This window comes from Erythrolamprus reginae, chromosome 2 (assembly GCF_031021105.1).
Source record: "Erythrolamprus reginae isolate rEryReg1 chromosome 2, rEryReg1.hap1, whole genome shotgun sequence".
NCBI lineage: Eukaryota > Metazoa > Chordata > Lepidosauria > Squamata > Dipsadidae > Erythrolamprus > Erythrolamprus reginae.
The window spans coordinates 5,294,923-5,317,736 of NC_091951.1; the positions used below are offsets into that span (position 1 = coordinate 5,294,923).

A 22,814-nucleotide genomic window follows, 5' to 3' on the forward strand; every position below is an offset into this window, starting at 1 on the left:
TTTTCCTTCTGTCTTCCAGACTATACAGATTGAGTTCATTCAGTCTTTCCTGATACGTTTTATACTTAAGACCTTCCACCATTCTTGTAGCCCGTCTTTGGACCCGTTCAATTTTGTCAATATCTTTTTGTAGGTGAGGTCTCCAGAACTGAACACAGTACTCCAAATGTGGTCTCACCAGCGCTCTATATAAGGGGATCACAATCTCCCTCTTCCTGCTTGTTATACCCCTAGCTATGCAGCCAAGCATCCTACTTGCCTTTCCTACCGCCCGACCACACTGTTCACCCATTTTGAGACTGTCAGAAATCACTACCCCTAAATCCTTCTCTTCTGAAGTTTTTGCTAACACAGAACTGCCAATGCAATACTCAGATTTAGGATTCCTTTTCCCCAAGTGCATTATTTTACATTTGGAAACATTAAACTGCAGTTTCCATTGCTTTGACCATTTATCTAGTAACGCTAAATCATTTACCATATTACAGACCCCTCCAGGAATATCAACCCTATTGCACACTTTAGAGTCATCGGCAAATAGGCAAACCTTTCCTACCAAACCTTCCCCTATGTCACTCACAAACATATTAAAAAGAATAGGACCCAGAACAGACCCTTGTGGCACACCGCTTGTAACCTGACTCTGCTCAGAATACTCGCCATTAACAATAACTCTCTGATGTCTATGCTTCAGCCAGCTTGAAATCCACTGAACTATCCAGGGATTAAGTCCAATCTTCACTAATTTATCTATCAGCTCTTTATGTGGAACCGTATCAAAGGCTTTGCTGAAGTCCAGATAGGCAATATCCACGGCACCACCTTGATCCAACACCTTTGTGACATAGTCAAAGAACTCAATGAGATTAGTCTGACATGATTTGCCTTCAGAAAAGCCATGCTGATTTGGGTCCAATAAGTTATTGTTTTTTAGATGCTGATTTATCCTCTTTTTGAGTAGAGTCTCCATCATTTTAACTACAACTGATGTCAAGCTAACTGGCCTGTAGTTACCAGCTTCTTCTCTACTGCCCTTCTTGTGGATAGGCACAACACTGGCCATTCTCCAATCCTCAGGAACATCTCCTGTTAACAGGGATTTGTTAAACAAATCAGTCAGGGGGGTAGCAATGACAGATCTGAGTTCTTTAAGAACTCTGGGGTGGATGCCATCTGGACCCATTGCCTTATTTATCTTTAATCTTTCAAGTTCTTCTAAGACATCGGCTTCTAAGATCACTGGAGCTGAATCCGTACAGCTGGAAGCAATGCTATATCCCTCTATAGTATTATTATTATTCAAATCGAATTTCAAAGGAATTCAAATCGATACCAACAGCAAGTATTACAAAAATCTTTTCCTTTTCTTTGTAACAATGTTACACTTCCTCCTGAGAATTTTTCTCAAGTAAGACATTTACCTGAGCCTGAACAAGAAAAATGGTACGAGGCAATGGAAACTGAACTAGACAGTTTAAAGAAACTTAAAGTGTTTAAATATGTTAAGCCTCCAACGAGCAAGAAGATTATTGGTACACGATGGGTCTACAGAATTAAACAAAAACCAAACGGTGAGAAAATATACAAAGCAAGATTAGTAGCTCAAGGCTACTCTCAAGTTTATCCTAAAGATTACACAGATACATTTCCACCGACAGTTAAAAATGAAAGTGTCAAAATTGCTTTAACCGCAGCTATTGCCTTGAATTTAGAAGTTTACCAATTTGATGTTGAAACTGCTTATCTGAATGCCGATTTAAATGAAAAGGGTGCACTCGGTTTCCAGGATCAAGAAGGAGATGTCTGGTACCTGCAAAAGAGTCTTTATGGCCTGAAACAATCTGCTTTAATTTGGCATAGATGTCTCATTGACAAGCTAAATTCAATGGGCTTTATTAAGTCTGACTCTGATGAATGCGTGTTTACAAAAGGGCAAGGTAACGTTTATGAAATTATACTTGTTTATGTTGATGACATTGTTTATATTGGTCCAAACAAGAGTATGAGTGAAGTTTTTGCAAAAGGTTTAGAGAAACATTTTACATTGAAAAGCTTAGGGCACATTCATGATTATCTAGGTGTTCAGATTGAAAAAACTCAGAAGGGGTTTAGCCTGTCACAAGAAAACAAAATTGATCAACTTTTGCAAAATTGCAACATGACTGACGCATATCCATGTCAATCTCCAATGCAAACAGATTTTTACAAGTTGACACAACAGAATAGTCCTCAATTTGAAGATCAAACACTTTATCGTTCAGTCATTGGGTCACTGTTATACATTAGCAGTTGGACAAGACCCGACATTTTACTTAGTGTCAATCTTTTGTCAAGGTACGTTGGCAAAGCAACTACATTTCACTGGACATGCATAAAAAGACTGCTGAGATACATGAAGCACACAAAAGACATGAAGTTGTTCTTAAAACCAAAACACAACAAGTTTCCTGAGTTAGTTTGCTATGCAGATTCTGATTGGGCAGGTGACGAAGAAACACGAAAAAGTACTTCTGGTTATATAATGTTTTTAAATGGTTGTCCAATTTATTGGAAAGTTAGAAAGCAGAACTTTATTTCTTGTTCTTCCACTGGAAGCTGGAGGGGAGTTGCTGGAAGGAGAAAAAAGGCCCTTTGTGGGATGGGGGAGTCAGAGGAGCAACCTCCCCATTGATAGATTCCATTAACTTTCTTAACATGTCAAACCTCTTCAGATAGATTTCTCCACACTGCTTTCTGCCTATCTAGACATGCTTAATCCCTCCATCAGGTGAACAAGGGATTATCCAGATCACGCACACACAACTTAAAGGGAATACTTCCCATGGCAGATATTAAGAGAGGCGGCTCCATCACTTGTGGAAGAAACTGGGCAGCCCTTGGACCAGAAGAACATAAGGTCCCTTTTTCAGAGCCATTGAAACTTTGAGCAGTCACTAAATGAAATGCTATAACTCAAGGAATACTTCCAGTGGGTAACAGGACAAAGGGGCTGCCCCACCTGGAGACTCAGCTATGGGGCGGAGGAGGAGAGTCCCTGAGCTGCCCTGATGAAGAATCCAGGCTAGTTGCCTGCTGGATACTGGCCAGTTCCTCAGTTCCGCTTCGGAGGAGCCCAAGGCTTCAGGCTGGGGAAGCGAAGCCCAAGCGCCTCTACATCTGTTGTGGGTTGCAGAAATAAGAGCCTCTGTGTGAGTGTGTGTGTGTGTGTGTGTGTGTGTTAGTGGGTGGGTGTAGTGTGGGTGTCCGGAAAAACTTAGAGAAAATCAAAATCTCGCAGGGGGAAACATGAAAAGAGCCCAGAAGTTCTGCTTTGATCAGGAGAGCGATGGATGTCCCACCAGAGTCTCTCTGGATCTGGGGCCCATTTTGTGTGACTGGGTGTGTGCAGACACACAATTGTTGGGCAGGTTTGAACACCTCTTCCTTCTGCTCAAGTGGGGACCCAGTTCTGTCCTTCTGAGGTCGGTGCTGGGCTAGGGGGGATTTGACCCCTCGAGCCCTCTCCCCCACCCCAGGAAAAGACTGAGGCCATCGCAGGATACAGGCCCTGTGGGATGTCTGCCTGCTGCAGCCAGGAGAGGGGGGAGTAAGGAAGAGCAAGTGGGAGCTGGGAGAGGGAAAAGGAAGGGGGAGGGAGGAAGTGGGAGAAGGGAGGTAGGAGAGGGAGGGGGAGGAAATGGAAAAAGGGACATGGGAGCAAGAGCAAGGAGGGAGGGGGAAAGCGAGGGAGCGAGGAGGGAGAGGGGGCAAGGGAAATCAAGGGGGGAGAGGCAGCGCTTCAGAATTCTATTTCTGACTTCTAAAAAGTTGGGCCCAACCAATGAAAAACACAGTTTTGGAAGCATCGTCTGTCTCCAGGCAGAGGAGACCACCGAGGGGACATTTGGAGGAGAATTTAGCCTTTTTGTCCACCCGTTGAGCCCTTCCGAGGACCCCCGTGAGAGGGATGCTGGAGAGAAGGAAGGCGTCTCCCACTCAAGACAGCACCATGGAGACCCCTCCCTCCCCTCTGTGTCAAACATCTTCTGCTCCAGGAATGGCTTCTGATGGAAGGAGGGGGGCACTAGCTGATAAAATGGGACAGGACCCTCCAGTTGGGAAGAAGAGAAATGGCTCAAATGGCTGGGTGAACGCAGGGGGAGTCTCATGTGCCTCCTATAGCTCCCCACAATTGCCGAGGAAGGACCGTCCCTTCTGGCATTCTGCTCCTCAAAGGGGGCCTTGGTGGGGAGCAGAGCAAGTGGGTCCAGCCCCTCCCCCTTCCTGTATCTGCCCCCCTCCTCCCACATCAGTTCTGGCTTTGGACCCGAAGTAGCCGGGATGGTTGATCCAGAGGGAGCGGAGGAAGGGGCCTCCTGTGGGGGCAGGGAAGAGGACGAAGAGGAGGAAGAAACGAAGGATTCCAGGGTTTTCCCACATCTGAAGTTTATTCTTTCACAGCAAAGCGAAGGGAAGGGTAGGGATTCATAGGAAGAATAATGTAGATGAAGCTGCTGTGGGTTCAAAGCCAGGAGACATGAGGAGGCTTGACTGACAGGTCTGCCCAACATCCCTGGGGACAGTCTACATGGTCTCCACTCCTCCCTCACCTTTCCTCAGCAAGAGAAGGTCCACGCAGCCATTCTCCTCCTCCCCCCAACTTGCCACCTTCTGCCTCCATTTTTCACAGTTTGCAAACAGGACAAAGAGTCATCAGCGACTAAAGAAATAAAAATAAATCCTTTTGCATCGGAGATCAGTTGTCAGCTGCTACAGTCAGTATTTAGGAAAAATAAAACTCAGAGTCCTTTTCAAGGTTCAAAAGAGAATTTATCATAAACCAGAACTGAAAGCAGTCAAGGTTAAAGCAAAAACTGGAGAAAAAGGTGCGATACCTGCGTATATCAAACCCCCTTTTGACACACACCCCCTCTGGAGATTGGCCAATCCCTAGTGTCCATGACCATCAAGTGGAGGCATCTTCCACCCACCTCACATTTATGGAATGTAACTTCTAACGGTCTCCTTCAGGTCACCTGGTTTCAAGGAAGACGAAACCTATTCCACTTCACAGGGTCTCCTGCATACTCCCCCCCATTACCCAAGACCCCTCCCCGTAACTATTGGTAACCAAGCGTAGAAATGATGCAGAATTATAGCGAAGGTTGACAGCAGGATTAATTCACGAGTGCTGCAGGAAAATAGAAGGGGAAGAAAATCAGAATATAAGGAGAAACTTTTACTGCAAATAACATATTTTTCTTCCCTTTCAGCCCCCACAGGCAGAGAAAGACAGAGAGAGAATCCGCCCATTCCAGGGAGCAAAAGGCTGGGATTCTTCATGTGAACAAGGACTATGGGGCTAAGATGGGGGGGTGGCAGCAAAGCCTGGGGTCACATGGCCAGAAATTGTGTGAATTGTCACAAGGAGAAGAGGGGGAGGGTCAGGAAGAACAGCCTGCCAAGGGTCTGCATGGGGTGCCAAGAAAGATCATCTGGGACCGAGTGGGGAGGGAGGGTCCAGTTCACGGTGAAGTTTGGAGGGAGTCCATTTAGTTAAGAAGGGCCATCTCAAGGGCTTAGCACCACCTACCATCTGAGGACGGATGGAGCTGTAGAACGAGCAAACTCAATGATAGAACATGAGAAGATGCTATGTTAATTATCAGCAGTTCAGCTGGACAGATCTCCTGCCATTGGCTGACGTGGCCTCCAATCCCACAGTGCAGAGTAGTGTGGGATTCACCCCTTTTAAAACAGCCACGGGGTGGAATTTGTCCCCATGCCTGAATATCCTCAGGAACCTCTCCCCCCACCCCAGTGAGCCTAAAAGAAGGGGTGGCCTGCTTCCAAAATGCTGGGGTGCTCCTTCCCCGAGGGAGGAAAGGGAAGGAATGGGGGCCCCCCTCCTTCCCTTCCCTTTTTCATTTTCCCAAAACATGGAAAAATTATGGGTAAGATTTTAAGCATTTGTCTGTGTTTTTGTTTTTGATTGCAATACTTTTTCAGGTCTCTGTAAGGAAAAGCTGCCCAAACTCCAAAAATTTTGCTGTATCCACAGCAAAGAGATATTGTTCAGGCATGTTTTCTTTACAGAAAGGAACAATTGAGAAATTAAACAAAAATAATTATAACTTATAGGAGGGGCTGAGAGGAGGAAGAGGAGAAACTCACCTGCAGGTGGTTGGATGGGAATTGCTGGAAGGAGAAAAAGAGCCAATCATGACCCTTTATGGGCTGGAGGACTGAGAGGGACCCCCTCCCCCATCAATAGCCCATAATAGTTTGCACAATCTTCCCTTAATAAACCCTCCAAGAAGAGACGTTCTGAAGTAGACCCAGAGACAGGGTTTTGAGCAATCGGTACTTTTATTCAGCTCAGAGAACAAGTGACAGCTCAGCAAGGTAAAGTGACAGTTCAGCGAGTACCGACTGGCTCTGCAGGGAGAAACCGCTTCTTTTATACTTTTGCGGTTCCCGCCAAAGCGAGAGCCGGCCGCGTCTGAGCCAATCAGGAGCGACTTCCTGCTTGGGCTCAGACAGCGCTGGAAAAGAGGAACAAACTATTTACAGCGTTACAAGGTAGCCATTCCAGGATACAACACCCCTCCCCTCATAGTTGGACTCATCCATCAAGAAAGCCACGTGACGAAGTCGTCCAATCGGTGAGGCCTTCGAGGCTCTCGCGCTGACCTGCGCAGTCCATTTTCTCCTTCGCCACTGACTGTGGAGGATGGCTCGCCGCTGCTCTCCCGGTGCGGCGGACTTGGCCTGGCGGGCCCAACGAAGGCCTCGGAGGACGAGGATGGCTCGGCGTCGCTGGATGGTTCCCCCTGGCCCGATAAGTCTCTTTGCGTGTTTCTTAGTTCGGGCAATGTACAAAAGTCTGTTGAAGGGGGAGAGTCCGAGTCAGCGGGTTGTTGCAATTGGTTTTCAGTTCGTTTCCGAATGTGGTCTATGTGTCGTTTCCACAAACGACCATCCTCCAGTTTAACAATATAAGTCTTGGGTGCGTTTTGCTTAACAATAATTCCCTTCATCCAGTTTACATTTCCATCAAAGCATTTTACATATACATTTTGACCCAAATACATTTCTCTTTCTGGTTTCATGCACATTTGGTTATTATTCACACAGAACCTTGGGTTTAACCTGTCTAATGGTGACCTCAACTTTCTCCCCATCAATAACTCTGCAGGGCTTACATGTGTGTGCGAGTTAGGGGTAATGTGCTGGGTTAATAAGAATTGGTCCAAGTTCTGTTGCACATCTCCAGGGCCTGACCTGTGCAATGCCTCCTTTGCCACCCTTACGTAACGTTCTGCCAACCCGTTAGCCCAGGGCGAGTAAGGCGAGATGAGGGCATGTCTGACCCCTAGGCCATCTAGGAATAATTCGAATTGCCTGGCTGTTAGTTGTGGTCCATTGTCAGACACTAATAGATCAGGGCAACCATGGGATGCAAACAGTCTGCTCAATACCTTGATAGTGGCACTTGTGGTTATGTTGTTCATTGCTATTATTTCCAACCATTTGGAGAAAGCATCAACCACTATTAGGAAGTACTGAGACCCCACTGGGCCAGCAAAATCAATGTGGATCCTAGACCAAGGGCCAGCAGGCTGTTCCCACTCAGCCGGAGTTGTTTTGGGGGGACTGGGCCTAGACTCTTGGCACGGGTCACACTTTGAAACCCAACTTTCAATATCAGCATCAAGCCCTGGCCACCATAAATGCCCCCTTGCTAGGCTCTTCATCCTGACAATCCCAGGATGGCCCACGTGTAACATTTTGAGTACCTTTTCCCTTAGGCGTTTGGGGATGATCACTCTATCCCCCCACAGCAAACAACCTTTTACATATGATAATTCAAGCCTTTTGTTCTTAAAATCACACAATTCAGGTTTAACAATATCATTTTGCCATCCCTTTAGAACACAGTTCACCACTTGTTTAAGGATTTGGTCTTGCTGCGTGTGTGCAGCTACCTCTTTTGCTGTGGTTAGTGGGTTTTCCTCGAGTTCTATCATTAGCACATCTGTGGCAGGAACAGGGTCTTCTACCAAGTCTGCTATGGGGCATCTGCTGAGGCCGTCTGCATGATTGATTTCCTTCCCCCCCTTGTGGGTGAGCTCATACTGATACCCTGAGAGGAAAAGGGCCCATCTGATTAGTCTTGGAGACATAAAAGGTGGAGTGGGCTTGTTGGGGGCTAGCAGGCCTAGTAGGGGTTTGTGGTCAGTGACTAGCTCAAAGCTTCTCCCAAAAATGTAATTGTGAAACTTCTTTACCCCTGCCACTAATGCTAGAGCCTCCTTGTCTAACTGGCTATAATTCCTCTCTGTGCTGGTCATGGTTCTTGAAAAGAATGCTATTGGGGCCTCTGTCTTATTCGGTAGAACGTGAGCTAAGACTCCTCCTATGCCGTACGGCGAAGCGTCGCACGTGAGCCTAATGGGTAGTGAAGCACTATATTGGACTACTACACTTTTAGAAGTTATTAAATTTTTTATTTGAGAAAAAGCTTCACGTTCAGTTTTCCCCCATGTCCAGCGGGCTTCCTTCTGGAGTAAACGATGGAGAGGCTCTGCTACTGTTGCCTTCTGCTTTAAAAAAACGGAATAAAAATTAAGGAGGCCCAAAAATGCCTGCAACTCATTCTTATCTTGTGGCTCTGGGGCTTCTCTAATTGCTCTCAGCTTCTCTGTTGTGGGGTGGATACCTTCCTTATCTATTTTATACCCAAGGAATTCAACACTGTCAGTTCCCTAGACACATTTATCAGGCTTGATTCGTAACCCTTTGTCCTGTAGCCTCTTAAGTACTTCCCTTATTCTTTTGTTCACTTGCCCCTGGTTTTCCCCTGCAATTAAGATGTCATCAAAATATGGAATTGCCCCATTTACCCCTGACAATAGGCGTTCCATGATGCTCTGGAATATTCCTGGGGCTATGCTTACCCCAAACTGTAACCTCGTGCATTTGAAAGCCCCCCTGTGTGTTACAATCGTTTGGGCGTTTGCTGTTTGTTCATCGACCGGAAGCTGCTGGTAAGCCTGGGCCAGGTCGATCTTTGCGAACCTTTTTCCCTCCCCCAGGGAGTGTAAGAGTTGTTGCACGACCGGGATGGGGTAGGGGTGGTGTTGGAGTGCCTTATTCAAGGTTGATTTGTAATCAGCGCAAACTCTTAAAGAGCCATCTGGCTTCAATGGTGTCACTATGGGAGTTTCCCATGGCCCCTGTTCCACAGGGACCAAAATACCTTGACTAATGAGTTTGTCCAGCTGCATGTCCAGCTTGGGGAGAAGCGGAAGGGGAACCCTGCGAGGTTTCAGTCTGACCGGTGGGACCTTTGGGTCGATAGAGAAAGATATAGGGGGTCCCTTATACAATCCCAAGGTGGGGCTGAACACTTCAGGGAACTCTTTCACAAAGTTAGGCATATTATCACAGTTTACATTACACACACCCGAAATTTCGATCCCCAACGGTTCCATCCACGCTAGACCCAGCAGGGAGTGTTTGGCCCCCGTCACAATAAGCATGGGAAGGGTACATTTCACATTCTTAAAGGCAATAGGTACATTTGCTGTTCCCAGGACCGAGATTACCCCCCCTTGGAAGTCTCTGATCACCAATGAGGTTTGAGTTAAGTCAGCCTTAGACACATTAGGCATGTATAGTTTAAATTTTTCCCAGGGCATGATGGTATATCTCGAGCCCGTATCCAGCTCCATTGAGCAAGGCTGGTTATTTAGTAACAATGAGATAACAATTTTAGCCCCCTTTTTGGTTGCCGTGTTATTCACGGAAAATTTAGAGTTACCTCTATTGTAGTCGCGGTTAGCGCTTGAGTAGTTCCTTTGACCCGAGCTGCGGAACGGTCTCCTTTCCCGCGATTGGGGGGGTTGGTTTTGAGGTCGCTGGTATTGTTGTGTGGCAAACGTTTCTTCTGGTGCCGTTGCTCTGCATGCGATGGCGATGTGGCCTCTCCGGTTGCAACGGTGGCAAGTAGCGTCTCGGAAGGGGCATCGATGGCGCTGGTGATTTCCCCGGCAGCCCGCGCAGGGGGCTGGGTGAGTAGCTCTAGGATGTCTCGGCTGGTCTTGCAGGAGGAGGCAGTTGTCCCCGTTTCTAGTCGGCTGGCTGAGGTCGTCTGTTCCCTCGGCGCTGGGAGACTCGGCGTTGATTTTGGCAATGATTTCTCGCCTTCCGTGCTCCTTTAATTCTCTTGCCGCTGCGTCGGCTGCTTCCGCGGTTTGTGCTAATTTAATTACGGTTTGTAGCGTCGGCTCTTCTTCGGTGAGGAGTTTGTTTCTCACCGAGTTGTTCTTCATGCCGAAAACCAAGGCGTCGGTAAGGCGAGCTTCCGGGTCTTGAAACTTGCATTGAGCAAGTACCGTTCGAAGCCGCGTTGTGAATTGGCTGATTGACTCGGTTTCTCTCTGAGCCATCATGTGAAATTGATGCCGGTAAACCATGGCTGGTCTGGTTGGTTTAAAATGGCTCGCTAGTTTCTGTTGAAGGACGTCCCACGCTGTGGCTCTTGCTTGTTCTGGCTCGGTGAGAGTTTGGGCAAGTCTACGGATCTCTGCGCCGCAGTAGTTGAGAAAAATAGCCCGTCTGCGATCGGCTCCGGCGTCCTGCATTCCCGCCGCCTCGAGGAATATCTCGAAGGTGGCCATGTACTCGTCCCATGTCATTTTCTCGGAATCGAAGAGTTCTGGAGCCTGGCCGATCTGGATTTTGTCCATGTTGCACGCGAAGTTCTTCCGTTCGTTCGTCGCCAGTGAAGTAGACCCAGAGACAGGGTTTTGAGCAATCGGTACTTTTATTCAGCTCAGAGAACAAGTGACAGCTCAGCAAGGTAAAGTGACAGTTCAGCGAGTACCGACTGGCTCTGCAGGGAGAAACCGCTTCTTTTATACTTTTGCGGTTCCCGCCAAAGCGAGAGCCGGCCGCGTCTGAGCCAATCAGGAGCGACTTCCTGCTTGGGCTCAGACAGCGCTGGAAAAGAGGAACAAACTATTTACAGCGTTACAAGGTAGCCATTCCAGGATACAACACGTTCCCCAAAATATTTCTCAAGGGGACTCTCTTGGCCACCCGCTAAGTTTGATCAGAGGCCTCCCCTAGATGATCCCCTCCCCACAACCTCTCCTCCAGCCCCACAGACTCACCTTTCTTGGCCTTCAGGTAGGAGAAGAGCCCCACAGCCAGGAAGGCCACTCCTATCACAGCCCCCATAATCCCCGTCCAGATTTTGGCCCTGGCAGAGCGGGAGGAACGGGGCTCTGGGGAAGGAGAAGGAGCCTCACCTGAGCAGGAGGATCGGGCCCACCTTCCCCCAGGAGGGTCCATTCTGGCTCCCCCCACCACAGAGAAGGTCTCTCCCCCTTCTCAGGGCAGGACAGGTTCCAGGAGGGGTGGGAGTGGAGGGACTTACCCCACTGGATGGTGATGGGGGCCTCTAGGCTGGCGTGCTCCACCTTGCAAGTATAGACGTCCCCCCGCTGGGGCTGGGTCTCCAGCATCACTTGGAGCTGGTAGGTCCAGTCTCCATTCTGGAGCTCCTCCCCAAAGGCCACGCCCTCCTTCTCCAGTTGGCCGTTTTTCAGCCACTGGACCTCGATCTCCATGGGGTAAAAGCCCGTCATTGTGCAGAGGAGGATGGTGTTGGGGGAAGTTGGGTCCATCTTGATGGGAGAGATATTGACGGTGGGCTTGGCTGGAGAGAGGGAGGAGAAGGAGGCACATGAGAGACACAGGAGGGCCCAGAACAGAAGACCCAGTTTGTTGGTTCAGGCCAAGATCCCTTTTTACTCCTGAAAATATATTCCGTGTTTTGAGTCATCTTCCAAAATAAATTGCAGCAAGAAATCGAAAGGGATCCTGAAAGAGGGCATACAAATCTAATTAAAATAAATAAATAAAATAAATTTTTAAAAGTTTAATTTTTTTGTGACTGGAATCAGTTGCAGTCAGGGCCGCCATCAGGAATTTTGGGGCCCCATACAGCCTAAGTGTCTGCCCCCCCCCACCATTTTAAAACTATTTTGCAACATACCAATTATGTATTAAATTTACCTTTCACAAAAATAATTTAAACCCTGCCACTACAACAACAAGGTACACTTGTTTGACAGATTAATAATATGAATCATTTTGTTAAATCTTTTGGTCAAGTATGTTTATTACTATAGTGCAAATATGACATCATAAAGGAAAGCACAGTGAACTGTAAACATATACAAATATTTACTAGACAACATAACATATAACAAATATAACATTATAAAGTGCAGCTGCTAGGGCCACCAGTTCTGTCATATATTCAGCTTTAGTAAAGCCGTGCTGATTCCAAATGTCTCTTCGGTGGCCTCTCAGTTTTTGACCAATGTGTTAATAACACAGAAAATATATTCAAGTCACATCAACATGTTACATACATATAAATAAATAAATAACCAGAACAGTGCAAATACACCAAATTAACAAAATATTATTAATTTTGCCATCAACAATATTACAAGCAGCAATAAGATGGCAAAAAGGATAAAGACAAAATACTGCTGCACCACACTAGAAAAATATTTGTTTTCACAATAATACCAATAAATAACAGATAACCAGAAGATAAATTATATGCAATAATGTTTAAAACTATACGTAAACTCCACCATAGGTGTAAAAAAAAGTCAACCCTTTACAGATAATTAGCGCCTATTAAAAAATACCCCTAAAAAAATTGAAAACATCTTGTGGTAGCATAATCAAAGGGGAGAAAAACCAAAGCAAACAGGATCATCAAATATTGCCGAATTAATCCAATTACAAACCTAATTACTAATTCCTTTATATAAAAAATTAAAAATAAGAAAGTTTAAAAAATAGAATTAAATCTATAAACAAATAAGAACACAAAGAGATATAAAGAGAAAATAGAAAATTACACTAAGTAGATGAGGTAACTATGAATGTAAAGACACAACAGGATGAAAAGAAAAAAAAGAAAAAGAAAAGCACACTGCAAGAAAAAAGAAGAGAAAGAGGAGGTAAGAGCAAAAAACCCCTTCCCTCTTCTTCTCATTAACCTCTCCACCTATCTCCTTATAGCATTTTCCAAAGTTTGCAAAAATTTTAAATTGCTTTATAAAAAAGAACATACCCTCATGTATCATCAAATCCATATTATGAAGCAAATGTGCAAAAAATCCAAGATTTTTTTCTCATAGATGTACCTACTATTAAGTTCGATAACTTAATATATTTAAGCTTTTAAATGTGTAATGTATAATGTCTCTTAACAAATAGCATGTGTGGCTCTAAGAACAACACCTTTTCTTTCTCTTTTCTTCTTTCTTCTTCTTTTCCTAGGATGTTATCATATCTATTAAACATGCTGTGAGATGTTACTGTGTATGCATTTAACATAATGTAGAATGTAAAATGTAAAATAACAAACTCCCGCTTCAGATCTTCTCCGCACAAGTCTCAAAATATGATGTAGTTGTTCTGTGGACAAGTCCTTAGATAGTAGCTCTACACTGCTTCTCCTTTGCATATTCAAATCTTCCCACTTTGCACAATGCTTGCTTTTCGAATCCAGGATGGTGTTTGCTTCTCGAATCTAAAATGGTGAGATGGCTCCAAAAAACATGTCAACTCCAAAGCAACACATCTTTTCCTCACACTTAGAAGGGAACAATTTCGAAAAAAACCTAACACCATAATCAAAATGTATACCAAATTAGCTCTGATCCAAACTTCTTTTATGCCACCATTCACGAGCAGCCTCTGCCATCTATTTCCGGATTTTTCTGGTCCCGATACTGAATCCAATTAGCTTCCTTAGCACTCCAACTCACCAGCATACTTCTTAACCTTGCCAATGCTTATATTTATCCCTTCCCAGGTGTTACCGGTCTTCTTCAATCGCTTGGCCCCCACATTTTTCAATTTGGCCGGGCCCCTGACACCAGTAGCAGTAATACTGGCCTATTGGCGGGCCTGGTTGCAGTCTCCAAAAAAGAATTCTCGAAAGAGGCAAGTCTGACAGGGATAAATGCTGGAAATGCCCAGAGGTGGAAGAGACTTTCTGCCAGATGTGGTGGACGTGGAAAGAAATAATGCAGAAGATGGAAAGGACAGACACAGCACGGGTCTGAGGATTCCTGGGATCTTGTTAAAAATGAAACCACACTTTTAATTTTGGTATATTACCCCAACATTTGTTCATTTGTTTTGTAAACGATCCCATTGTTCCAACCTGGGATCTGGTCGGGTTGCAGACAAATAACAACATTTCAGGTGTGGGTTGTTGAATTTTCCAGGCTGATCCCATTTGTATCTGGGGACCTTAAAGGCCTTTGTGGAATTGCTAAAAAAAGAAGGCAGTGGCATGGCCTTTCTTTAAAAAAACGAGAAATGCAAATTGTGGATGAGAAAAAATGTCTTTGAACAAGAAAACAGAAGGATCAGATTTTAAATCAGTGGAAATTCAAAAGCTGAAATTTGGCATTTTTACATTTTTATTTTTATAGCCTATTCCACAAACATCCTTATTTTCAAGACTGCGGTGTGAAGATTTTGAGGATCCAATTTGGCCAGATGGGAGTTACTGGAGATTTTAATTGGATGGGGAAAATATTTTTTTTTCTTTCTTTTTAAATACCTACTTTCTCCCTCCGCCCTTCCAGGAATTCAATTTAATAGACAAATAAAAGACGTCTCAATTGAAAACAGCAGGAGTCCAAAATACATTTTATGTTCCCCTATCATATTTTTATTTATTTATTGTTATTTATTTATTTTTTACATATCAGTTATTTATTATATTATTTTATTTATTTATTAGATTTGTATGCCGCCCCTCCCTGCAGACTTGTTTATACTTTATTTATTGTAATTATTTAGTTTATTATTTATTCAGATTATTATTTTAATACTTATTTTACTTTATTTTATTATTTTTTATTTCATTTATAATTTTAAATTAAATTAAATTATTTTATCATTTTTTGTTTCAGTTTCCATTTAATCAGTTTTTATTTATTTATTTCTAGGTTTAATTTGCTTATTTAATTTTATACATTTATTTATTTCACAGTGGCTTATTTATTGATTTAAAAGATGTTGGAGTGGAAATGACTCGGAATGAAGAAGAAAAAGGCAGAGAAAGGAGACCACAAGTGGCTTCCGTGGATTCTATTTGGAGATTCCTCTCAGAGGCCTGAACCCCTCTTGGAATGGGAAGGGAAAGGGGGGCAGGATCCCCTCCCCAAAATCTCTCTACCCTCCAGACTCACCTCTCCGGCCAATCACACGGTCCTCCCCCTTGTACACCCCGTAGTTGTACCGGCAGAAGAGATCCACTTGGGCCTTCATGGACTGCAGGTGCTGCTTGTCTCTGTTCCACTCGTCCGCATCCGCCTTCCCCAACTCCGTGACGGCCTCGAACTCCCCGCGGTCGCTGTCGAAGCGGAGAAACTCCTGCCGGTCGTAGATGTGCCTCTCCAGGAACCTGACCCGCTGCGTCCCATTGAGGAAGCGGCACTCGGCCTTCGCCTGGTGCAGGAAATGGGCTGCGAAGGGGGGGGGGGGAGAAGGAGGATGAAGGCTGTCAGGAGGGATCCCAGGACCCATCGTTCCCAGCCGCTGGTGGTGGAGGAGGAGAGTCCCATGGAAGGAGGGGAGGGGAGGAGAGACTGGTGGGGGATGCCCCCTGGAGGAGGGAAAGGGAACCCTCTCAGACTTAGAGAGGGGAGAAGACTTGTGTGTGTGGGTCTGCAGAGGGGGGAGGGAAGAAAGGGGGAGGGGAGGAGGGAAAAGGCTGGATCGAAAGCGACCTGAAGGATGGGGGAGGGGCTCTCGGCTGGAGGGAAGCTCATCTCCCCTCCCTCTCTCTCTCTTCCATTGGGGGGGGGAGCGGGGGCACAAGGAGGACATCTAGACTGACTCTTCTGGAGTCTTCCAGCCCTTCAACCCCCAACTTCCATGGGTCGCACCAACTTTTGTCCCCCCCCCAAACCTTAGTTCACCTTTGACGGATTCTCGGGGATCCCACCTCTTTCCCCTCCCCCCAAAAAACTCCTGCAGCAGCTCCTAAGAGTCTCTCAAAGGGAGGGTCTCCAGCCCCCCTCACAACGGGGAGCCAGTTTGGGAGGAGCCACTCAGAGCCCCCCAGATCCTCCCCCCTACCCCTCCCTTCCAAGTCCCCATAGAGCGGGGGGGATTATGGGGGTTGGGAGGGTTCATGGGCTCCTCCCCAAATTCAGGGTCTCGCCAGAAGGGACCGACGCTCCCCTCTTGCCTGACCTCCAAAGCCTCAATTTTAAGAGTCAGAAGAAAAACGGAAGTTTCTAAAAAAGCCAAAATCCTTTTGCGCAAATGCGTCTTTTCCCTCCTGTGGATTCAGGGCTGAAAATGCTTCAGTTGCCCGCTTTCCCTTCCCTTCCTCTTTCCCTGCAGCCCCCTCCGACCCAGACGCTGGGAGGGGAGGGGCGAGGGAGGGCCCCGGCTGCGACTCCCCCCCTCGGCTACACTCGGGGAACGGGGGTCCCTCTCCTTCCTCATGGGGGGGCATGTGGGGAGGAAGGGGGAGGAGACCACGCAGAGATCAAGGCTGTTGGAGGCTCTGGAGACCCATAAACCTTCTCCCCCCCCCCTCCTCCCCCGCCCACCCCTCTCCTTACCGGGGCTCTCCTTCCCCCCTCCGCTTCCGGGGATCCGGGCCAGCGCCCCCACCAGCAGCACCAGCGGGACCCCCACCAAAGCCATGGATGAGGCGGCTCCACCAGCGCCCGACCGAGAGAGACGAGAGGCGCGGAGGCTCCCAGCCCCAGAGGCGGAATCGGGGGGGGGGGTCTGGATTGAGGGGGGGAGGAGTTTTCCTCCGACTTCGGCATTGGGCGTGTCAAGAAGGAGCAAGACCAATGAGAATTCTCCCTCTTGTAGCGTCATCGGTCTTCGGGTAGAGTCTCCCTTGACTTCGCCCGATACAGGAGATAGTCCGAAGCCGAGAGAGGAGCGGAGGGAAGGGGAGGGGGACGTGCTCAGTCTTGGGGGGGGGGCTACATTCTAGGGGGCTCCTTCATGCCGGCTCCATAACCCTCCCCCACTCTCCCGTTCTCTGGGCGCCTGGAGGGGCGGACTGGATGCCCTTTGGGTTCCCCCAGTGCCCAGAGGGCGCCCAGGCTGGAGCTGCGGAGACTCCCGAAGGGCCGAGGGGTTCCGGAGCGGAGCTCGTAGGATCCTTCTGGGCTCCCCCCACCCGCTCAGCCTGGAAGGAAGGAGCCCCCCGCAGCTGCCCCGGGTGACAAGGGGGGAGGCGATGCCTCATGGATGGCTGGAACTCGGGGGTCACAGCCTCCCCCATCCCGAAGGGAAGCCAGGAAAACCCTCCGCTGGCAGTCCGGGCAGGAAGAAAACGGCGCTTCCCTTCCTTCAAACACGCGTCTCCCTCGCTCACAACGTCTGGACGAAGCGCCTCAACCCCGATCGTGTAGGAAACTCCCTCTTTCTTCCGGTGGATGGGGGGGGTGTGAATTCCCTTTTCCTGCCAAAGCAGATCCCGGGATCCAGTCTGGCCGCTTCTTCCCCGCTTCCCGCTCCTTTCCTGGGAGAACTTCCCCCCCTTCGCCACCAGGCACAACCCTCGCCCCTTTCAGCAGAGAAAGACCCCGAGGGACATTGGGGGAGGAATTTCGCCTTTGGATTCCGCAGATCTCGAGGGGAATCGGGGGGCGGTTTTTGCCCCCAAAACACACAGTCTCCCACTGGTGATTCTTTCACTCGGACTAGAAGGGCGGAAAAGAGAAAATGAAAGTGGGAAGGAAACGGGAAAGGGAAAGAAAGTGGGGGATGAAAGGGAAAAAGAGAGGAAGAAAACTTTCTCCCCGCAGAATAAAATACAAAGTGAAATTGCAGTTTTTGTTTCTTCTCTGTGTAAATACTCACCGTCTCTACAACAGCCACTTCACGGAATCCGCCCTCTGAGTCCCGCTTTGCGTCAGGAAGGAGGCGGATTCTCCCTTCCTGGGTCTTTGGGTCTTTCCCCGGAAACTCCGCATTTTGACCGCGAGGATCCAGAGAGAAAAAGGGGAATTTATGTGGGGAGAAATCAACTGCTGAGAATCAACCCTCCCACACGATCCTTCGGTCTTCTGGGTGTCCATTGAAGGAAACATTTTGACAAAAGGAGAATAAAAAAAATAATCCATATTCACGGATACGATGTTTTGGAGGATCCGAACAGATTTTCTTCCTTGGAAAAGGTGTCAGTATTATTTAGGAAGGATCGATGGATGGATGGACAGTATATCAAAGCAAACAATAAATTTATAATTTATAAAAAGAACCAGGAATTTTAATAGAAATTCTGGGGACTTCATTATTTACCATTATAGTGAAGGATTATATGAAGGTATATGAATCAAACTATTATTGGCTATTTCCTTTTATTATGAATTGGTTTTGCTACTGTATAATTGTTGCTGAGGAAACCAATATTTGCTGCTTGTTTCTGATATGACAGACGGCTAGAAATCATTTGTTGTGAATTGAGCTTTGTTAATTGGCTCCAGCTTATATGATTGTTTACTGTCGGAAATTAGAACTAACATCTCTTCCAATGGACCCAGCGGTGGATCCTCTGCCTGGAGACGGATGACGCTCCCAAACCTCCATTTTCCATTGGCTGGGCCCGATGTTCGACTGCTGGAAGTGAGAAATAGACTTCAGAGGAGCTGTCGCTCTTCCCCCTCCCCCTCCCTCCTCCCTCACACTTCCTTCCTCCGCCCCCTCCCCGCTTTCTCCCACCCCCAGTTTCCTACCCTGCTCTGCGTGGGCAGCCTTTCCCCCCTCCTGATGCCAAACAGGGAGGGGGAGCTTGGAGACCCCCAATTGTTTCCTGAGTCTCAAGAAAGCGGGAAAGGCTACAGGGCTCCTGGGTGTAGAGGTGGGGGCAAGGACCTAGGAAGGTGAGACCCCCTAGTGCAGTGGTTCTCAACCTTTCTAATGTCATGACCCCTTAATAAAGCTCCTCATGTTCTGGTGACCCCAATCATAAGCCTAGCACCAATTCTCTCAACAGAGCTTTAAGCTGATTGGCAGGAAGGTCAGAGGGAGGGACACCCCCACTGTAAACGCCTGATTGCTCAGATTGTAAAAATATGCTCCAAAGCGCCAGAATAGAAGCTATAGTTCATAACACCAGGGGAACTTTGTCTTTTCTCATGGTCTTAGGTGACCCCTGCGAAACGGTCATTTGACCCCCCCCAAAGGGGTTGAGAACCACTGCCCAAGTGGGCCCCCTCTACGGTTTCCACACCACTTAACCTTCTCTTTGTAGACAAGGAGAATTGGGCTCCAACAAGGTCTTCCAGACAGCAGGAACTAAGCAAGGGGGGAGGTGGAGAGTTTCAGGAAGATCAGACAAGGCTAAAAGAGGAATGGGAAGTGGATCTTTTGAGGGAGGCGAGTTCGAGGAGGGCCTGAAGCTTCCCCCTCCTTGTCTTGGAGGAGTTTCAGCCTATGTAGAAGCCCAGATGCCTCCTGGTGGTCTCCCATCCTCAGGCTTGCCAGGTGGATCTCTCAGCCAGGTGAGGGCAGGGGAGGCTGGGCAGCTGCCAGATGTTCAGGGCTGAGGATGAAACACCAGATCAGGCAGGGCTCAGAGCCCCAACCCTCTCCCGGCTGCAGCAGGCAGATGTCCCACAGGGCCTGTATCCTGAGATGGCCTCAATCCTTTCCTGGGATGGGGAGGGGGCTGGAGGGGTAAACTCCGCCCTGGCAGAGCACTGGCCTCAGCAGGACAGAACTGGGTCTCCACCTGCAGCTGAAGGAGGAGGCAGAGTCCGAACCTGCCCCACAATTGTGTGTTTCCACACACCCAGTCACACAAAATGGGCCCCAGATCCAGAGAGATTCTGGTGGGACGCCCATCACTCTCCTATTCAAAGCAGAACTTCTAGGCCCTTTCCATGTTTTCCCCTGCAAGACTTTTGATTTTCTCTGAGTTCGCCCTGACACCCCCATTACACACACACACACACACTCACACAGAGCAGCTCTTCTTTCTGCAACCCACAACAGCTGCAGAGGAGCTTGGGCTTCGATTCCACAGCCTGAAGCGTTGGGCTCCTCTGAAGCGGAACTGAGGAACTGGCCAGGATCCAGCAGGCAACAAGCCTGGATTCTTCATCAGGGCAGCTCAGGGACTCTCCTCCTCCGCCCCATGGCTGAGTCTCCAGGTGGGGCAGCCCCTTTCTCCTTGACTTATAAGGGTTCATTTAATTACTGAAGTTTCAATGGCATTGAAAAAAGTGCCACACATTCCTTCTTTTATTCTTTTGAATGTTTTTTTAAAAATAATTTTCATGTAAATACTTGTTTTTAGCTTTGCTGTATGTGAATCAGTGTCACTTGTGAGTTGGGGGGGCTATATAAATTTGAGAGAAATCATGGGGGGAGATAGATAGATAGGTGGATGGAGGGATGGAGGGATAGATAAACCTTCATATTTTGAATAGAAGCAGAAACATTAGAAGTATATTTGTTCACATCAGCATGTTGTCCATTTGTTGTAATGTCTTTAAATACAGTGGGGGAGGGGGAGAGTATTTTACCCCCTGAGACAGAAATGATGAGTCCTCTGGAACTCATGAAGGTTTCACGGCTGAAGTTTGGTAGCTTGAACCTGCAGCTCCCTCCACAGATTTTCTCCAGGATTCGCCCTGTTTATTCCTCACATTGCTGCCTTTTGATTGACACCATATTTGGTTTCTACCTCTGCTGATTTGTGTCCTTTTTTCTTCCAATTTGATTGATTCCCCTGAGATTTGAGTTGGGAATCAGCTTCTAAAACTTCGTCTCCCTCTCACTTCGGTTTCACTCTCAAGCCCTTTGGATGAGGAGAGATGGTCGGTTCCCACAGCTTACCTTCTGGGTCCTTGTGAGGGGCAGCTCATCCCCTGCCAGAAGCCCCCACAGGGGTGTTGTGGACCATGGTCCAAGGATCCCAATTCCTCTCTGGAGAGACCCGTCCCCTAAGCCAGGCTGGACTTCCAGGGTGCTGCCTTCCCTCCTTGGATGGTTCCCTTTGTGGGCAGAATGGGAGAGAAAATCCCCTGTGCCCCCATCTCTGGGGCTCCCACTGGGCCCCCTGCTCCCAGTCTCTTGGCCTCGATTCCAGGGAGTTTATCCTTCCTCCCCGCAGGAAAGAAGGAAAAGGGTTAATGTGGAGGAAACACGCGGCTGCCGTCCAAAGGAAGAGGGAGACACTGAGAAAAATATGCCATTTTATTTCAATATAAATGTATTGAACATTTGCAGCAGAGAAGACAGTCGGGAGCCTCCTGAGGTAAATCTCAAAAACGGCCCAGAAAAAAAAGGTGGGGGGGAGGACATGCCCCCTTTTCATCCTCAGCAACCAATCAGAGCGCAGCTCCCCTCAGGCAGGAGCCCACCCTCCCTCAGCCACAGCGGGGTGTTTTGGACCTTTGTGCACTTCCCTTCTCCAGCCATTGAATTCAATCTCTTCACATTGAAAGTCTTCAAAAGAAACTGAGCTGAGATTGAATTGTCAGGTGCGCCTCTTTCCTGCCTTTTCTCCCATCCAGGCACTTTGCCCCAAATCCACCAGGGGGCGCGCTCTGTCAAGGGAAGGGAACTCCAGGTACTTTCCCATTGGCCCACCGGAGAGCGAAGGTCACGAGGGGCTTTCCAGAGGAGGCTGAGAAGGAAGTGACATCACTGAGCCTTGCCAGGTGACTTCCAATCCAAAGATCAAATCAATCTATCCATTCCTGGCCACTGCAGCTTAGACGGCTTTTGACAAGCTGCCTTCCTGTTCCGCTGGTCAGGAGCTCTTTGTTGGCTCCAGGGGGGGGGGAGGTTTCCGTCCCCTCCCATACTGCCAACGTCATCTCCCTTCTTCACCTTCTTCTGACCTGGTTCTGATAGAACCAGGTTCCCAGGCAACACAGATATCTAGGTTCCCTGGTGGAACCCGGTGAACTCCATGTCACCACTGTGCTTGGCCACGCCCCTCTTGTTGAGAAGTGGAATTTTTGAGACCAAAGGAAAATGGTTAAAAAGGGAAGGCTAGTGGAAAGAAAGAAAACCAAGTTCATATTAATAGGCTTAAGAGAACTGTATTAATGTCACGCTGAATATTGACAGACCCACAGACATTCAGTAATTAAAAAGTTAACTGTGTGTGTTTCTTTTGTATCCACCTATTATGATGTAATATCCTGCCACATCATTATACCTCATATCCATCTTTATGCCCTGTTGTTCTTTTAGCTCGCCATTCCTGTTCTAGCTTCCATCATGTGAAGATGTATTTTAATTTGTCCCTCGTGACATATTTGTTTTTATACTTTTATAATAAAAAGAAATCTTGCTTTGAAACTAAATGACTGCGCTCTCAGTCCATCACCTCCACGATGGATTAATGTTCAAATGGACATTAATCACCCACATCGTGACATGGCAGCAGAGGTCGGTTTAATCTCTAAGTCTAAAACTAATCAATCTCTGTAATGCCTGCTAAGCGTAAGAAATAATTATTTACAGAGTCCTTCTTTTCTCAAATGTCCGAAGATCAAATAAATCTTATAAATAATACCAAGGAAAAACGTTCTGCAAAAATGCAGACTTCTGATCAAAAGCAAACTCCAGCCGAAGAAACAGCTCTCTCTGCAACAGACGGAGAAAATCAAGCTACACAGCAAGAAAGCGTAAGTAAGATTTACGATCCTATTTCAAGCACTGAAATGCAACAGATAATTGCTATTGTGGACTCTGTAAAACTGTCAGACAGCTCAGCT

The 22,814-nt window shown here is 47.3% G+C and overlaps 1 protein-coding gene across 1 annotated transcript; it reads right to left on the bottom strand.

Moving 5' to 3' along the window:
- Window positions 1-4,806: 4,806 nt before the first annotated feature.
- LOC139162931 (H-2 class II histocompatibility antigen, E-S beta chain-like) lies at window positions 4,807-16,941 on the bottom strand. Its single transcript, XM_070743848.1, has 6 exons — window positions 16,674-16,941; window positions 15,288-15,563; window positions 11,426-11,707; window positions 11,160-11,273; window positions 6,154-6,177; window positions 4,807-5,170 (listed from the first exon to the last, which is right to left on the bottom strand). The coding sequence occupies exons 1-6, from the start codon at window positions 16,939-16,941 to the stop codon at window positions 5,157-5,159; spliced, it is 978 nt and encodes a 325-aa protein (XP_070599949.1). The 3' UTR covers window positions 4,807-5,156.
- Between the last annotated feature and the right edge of the window lie 5,873 nt (window positions 16,942-22,814).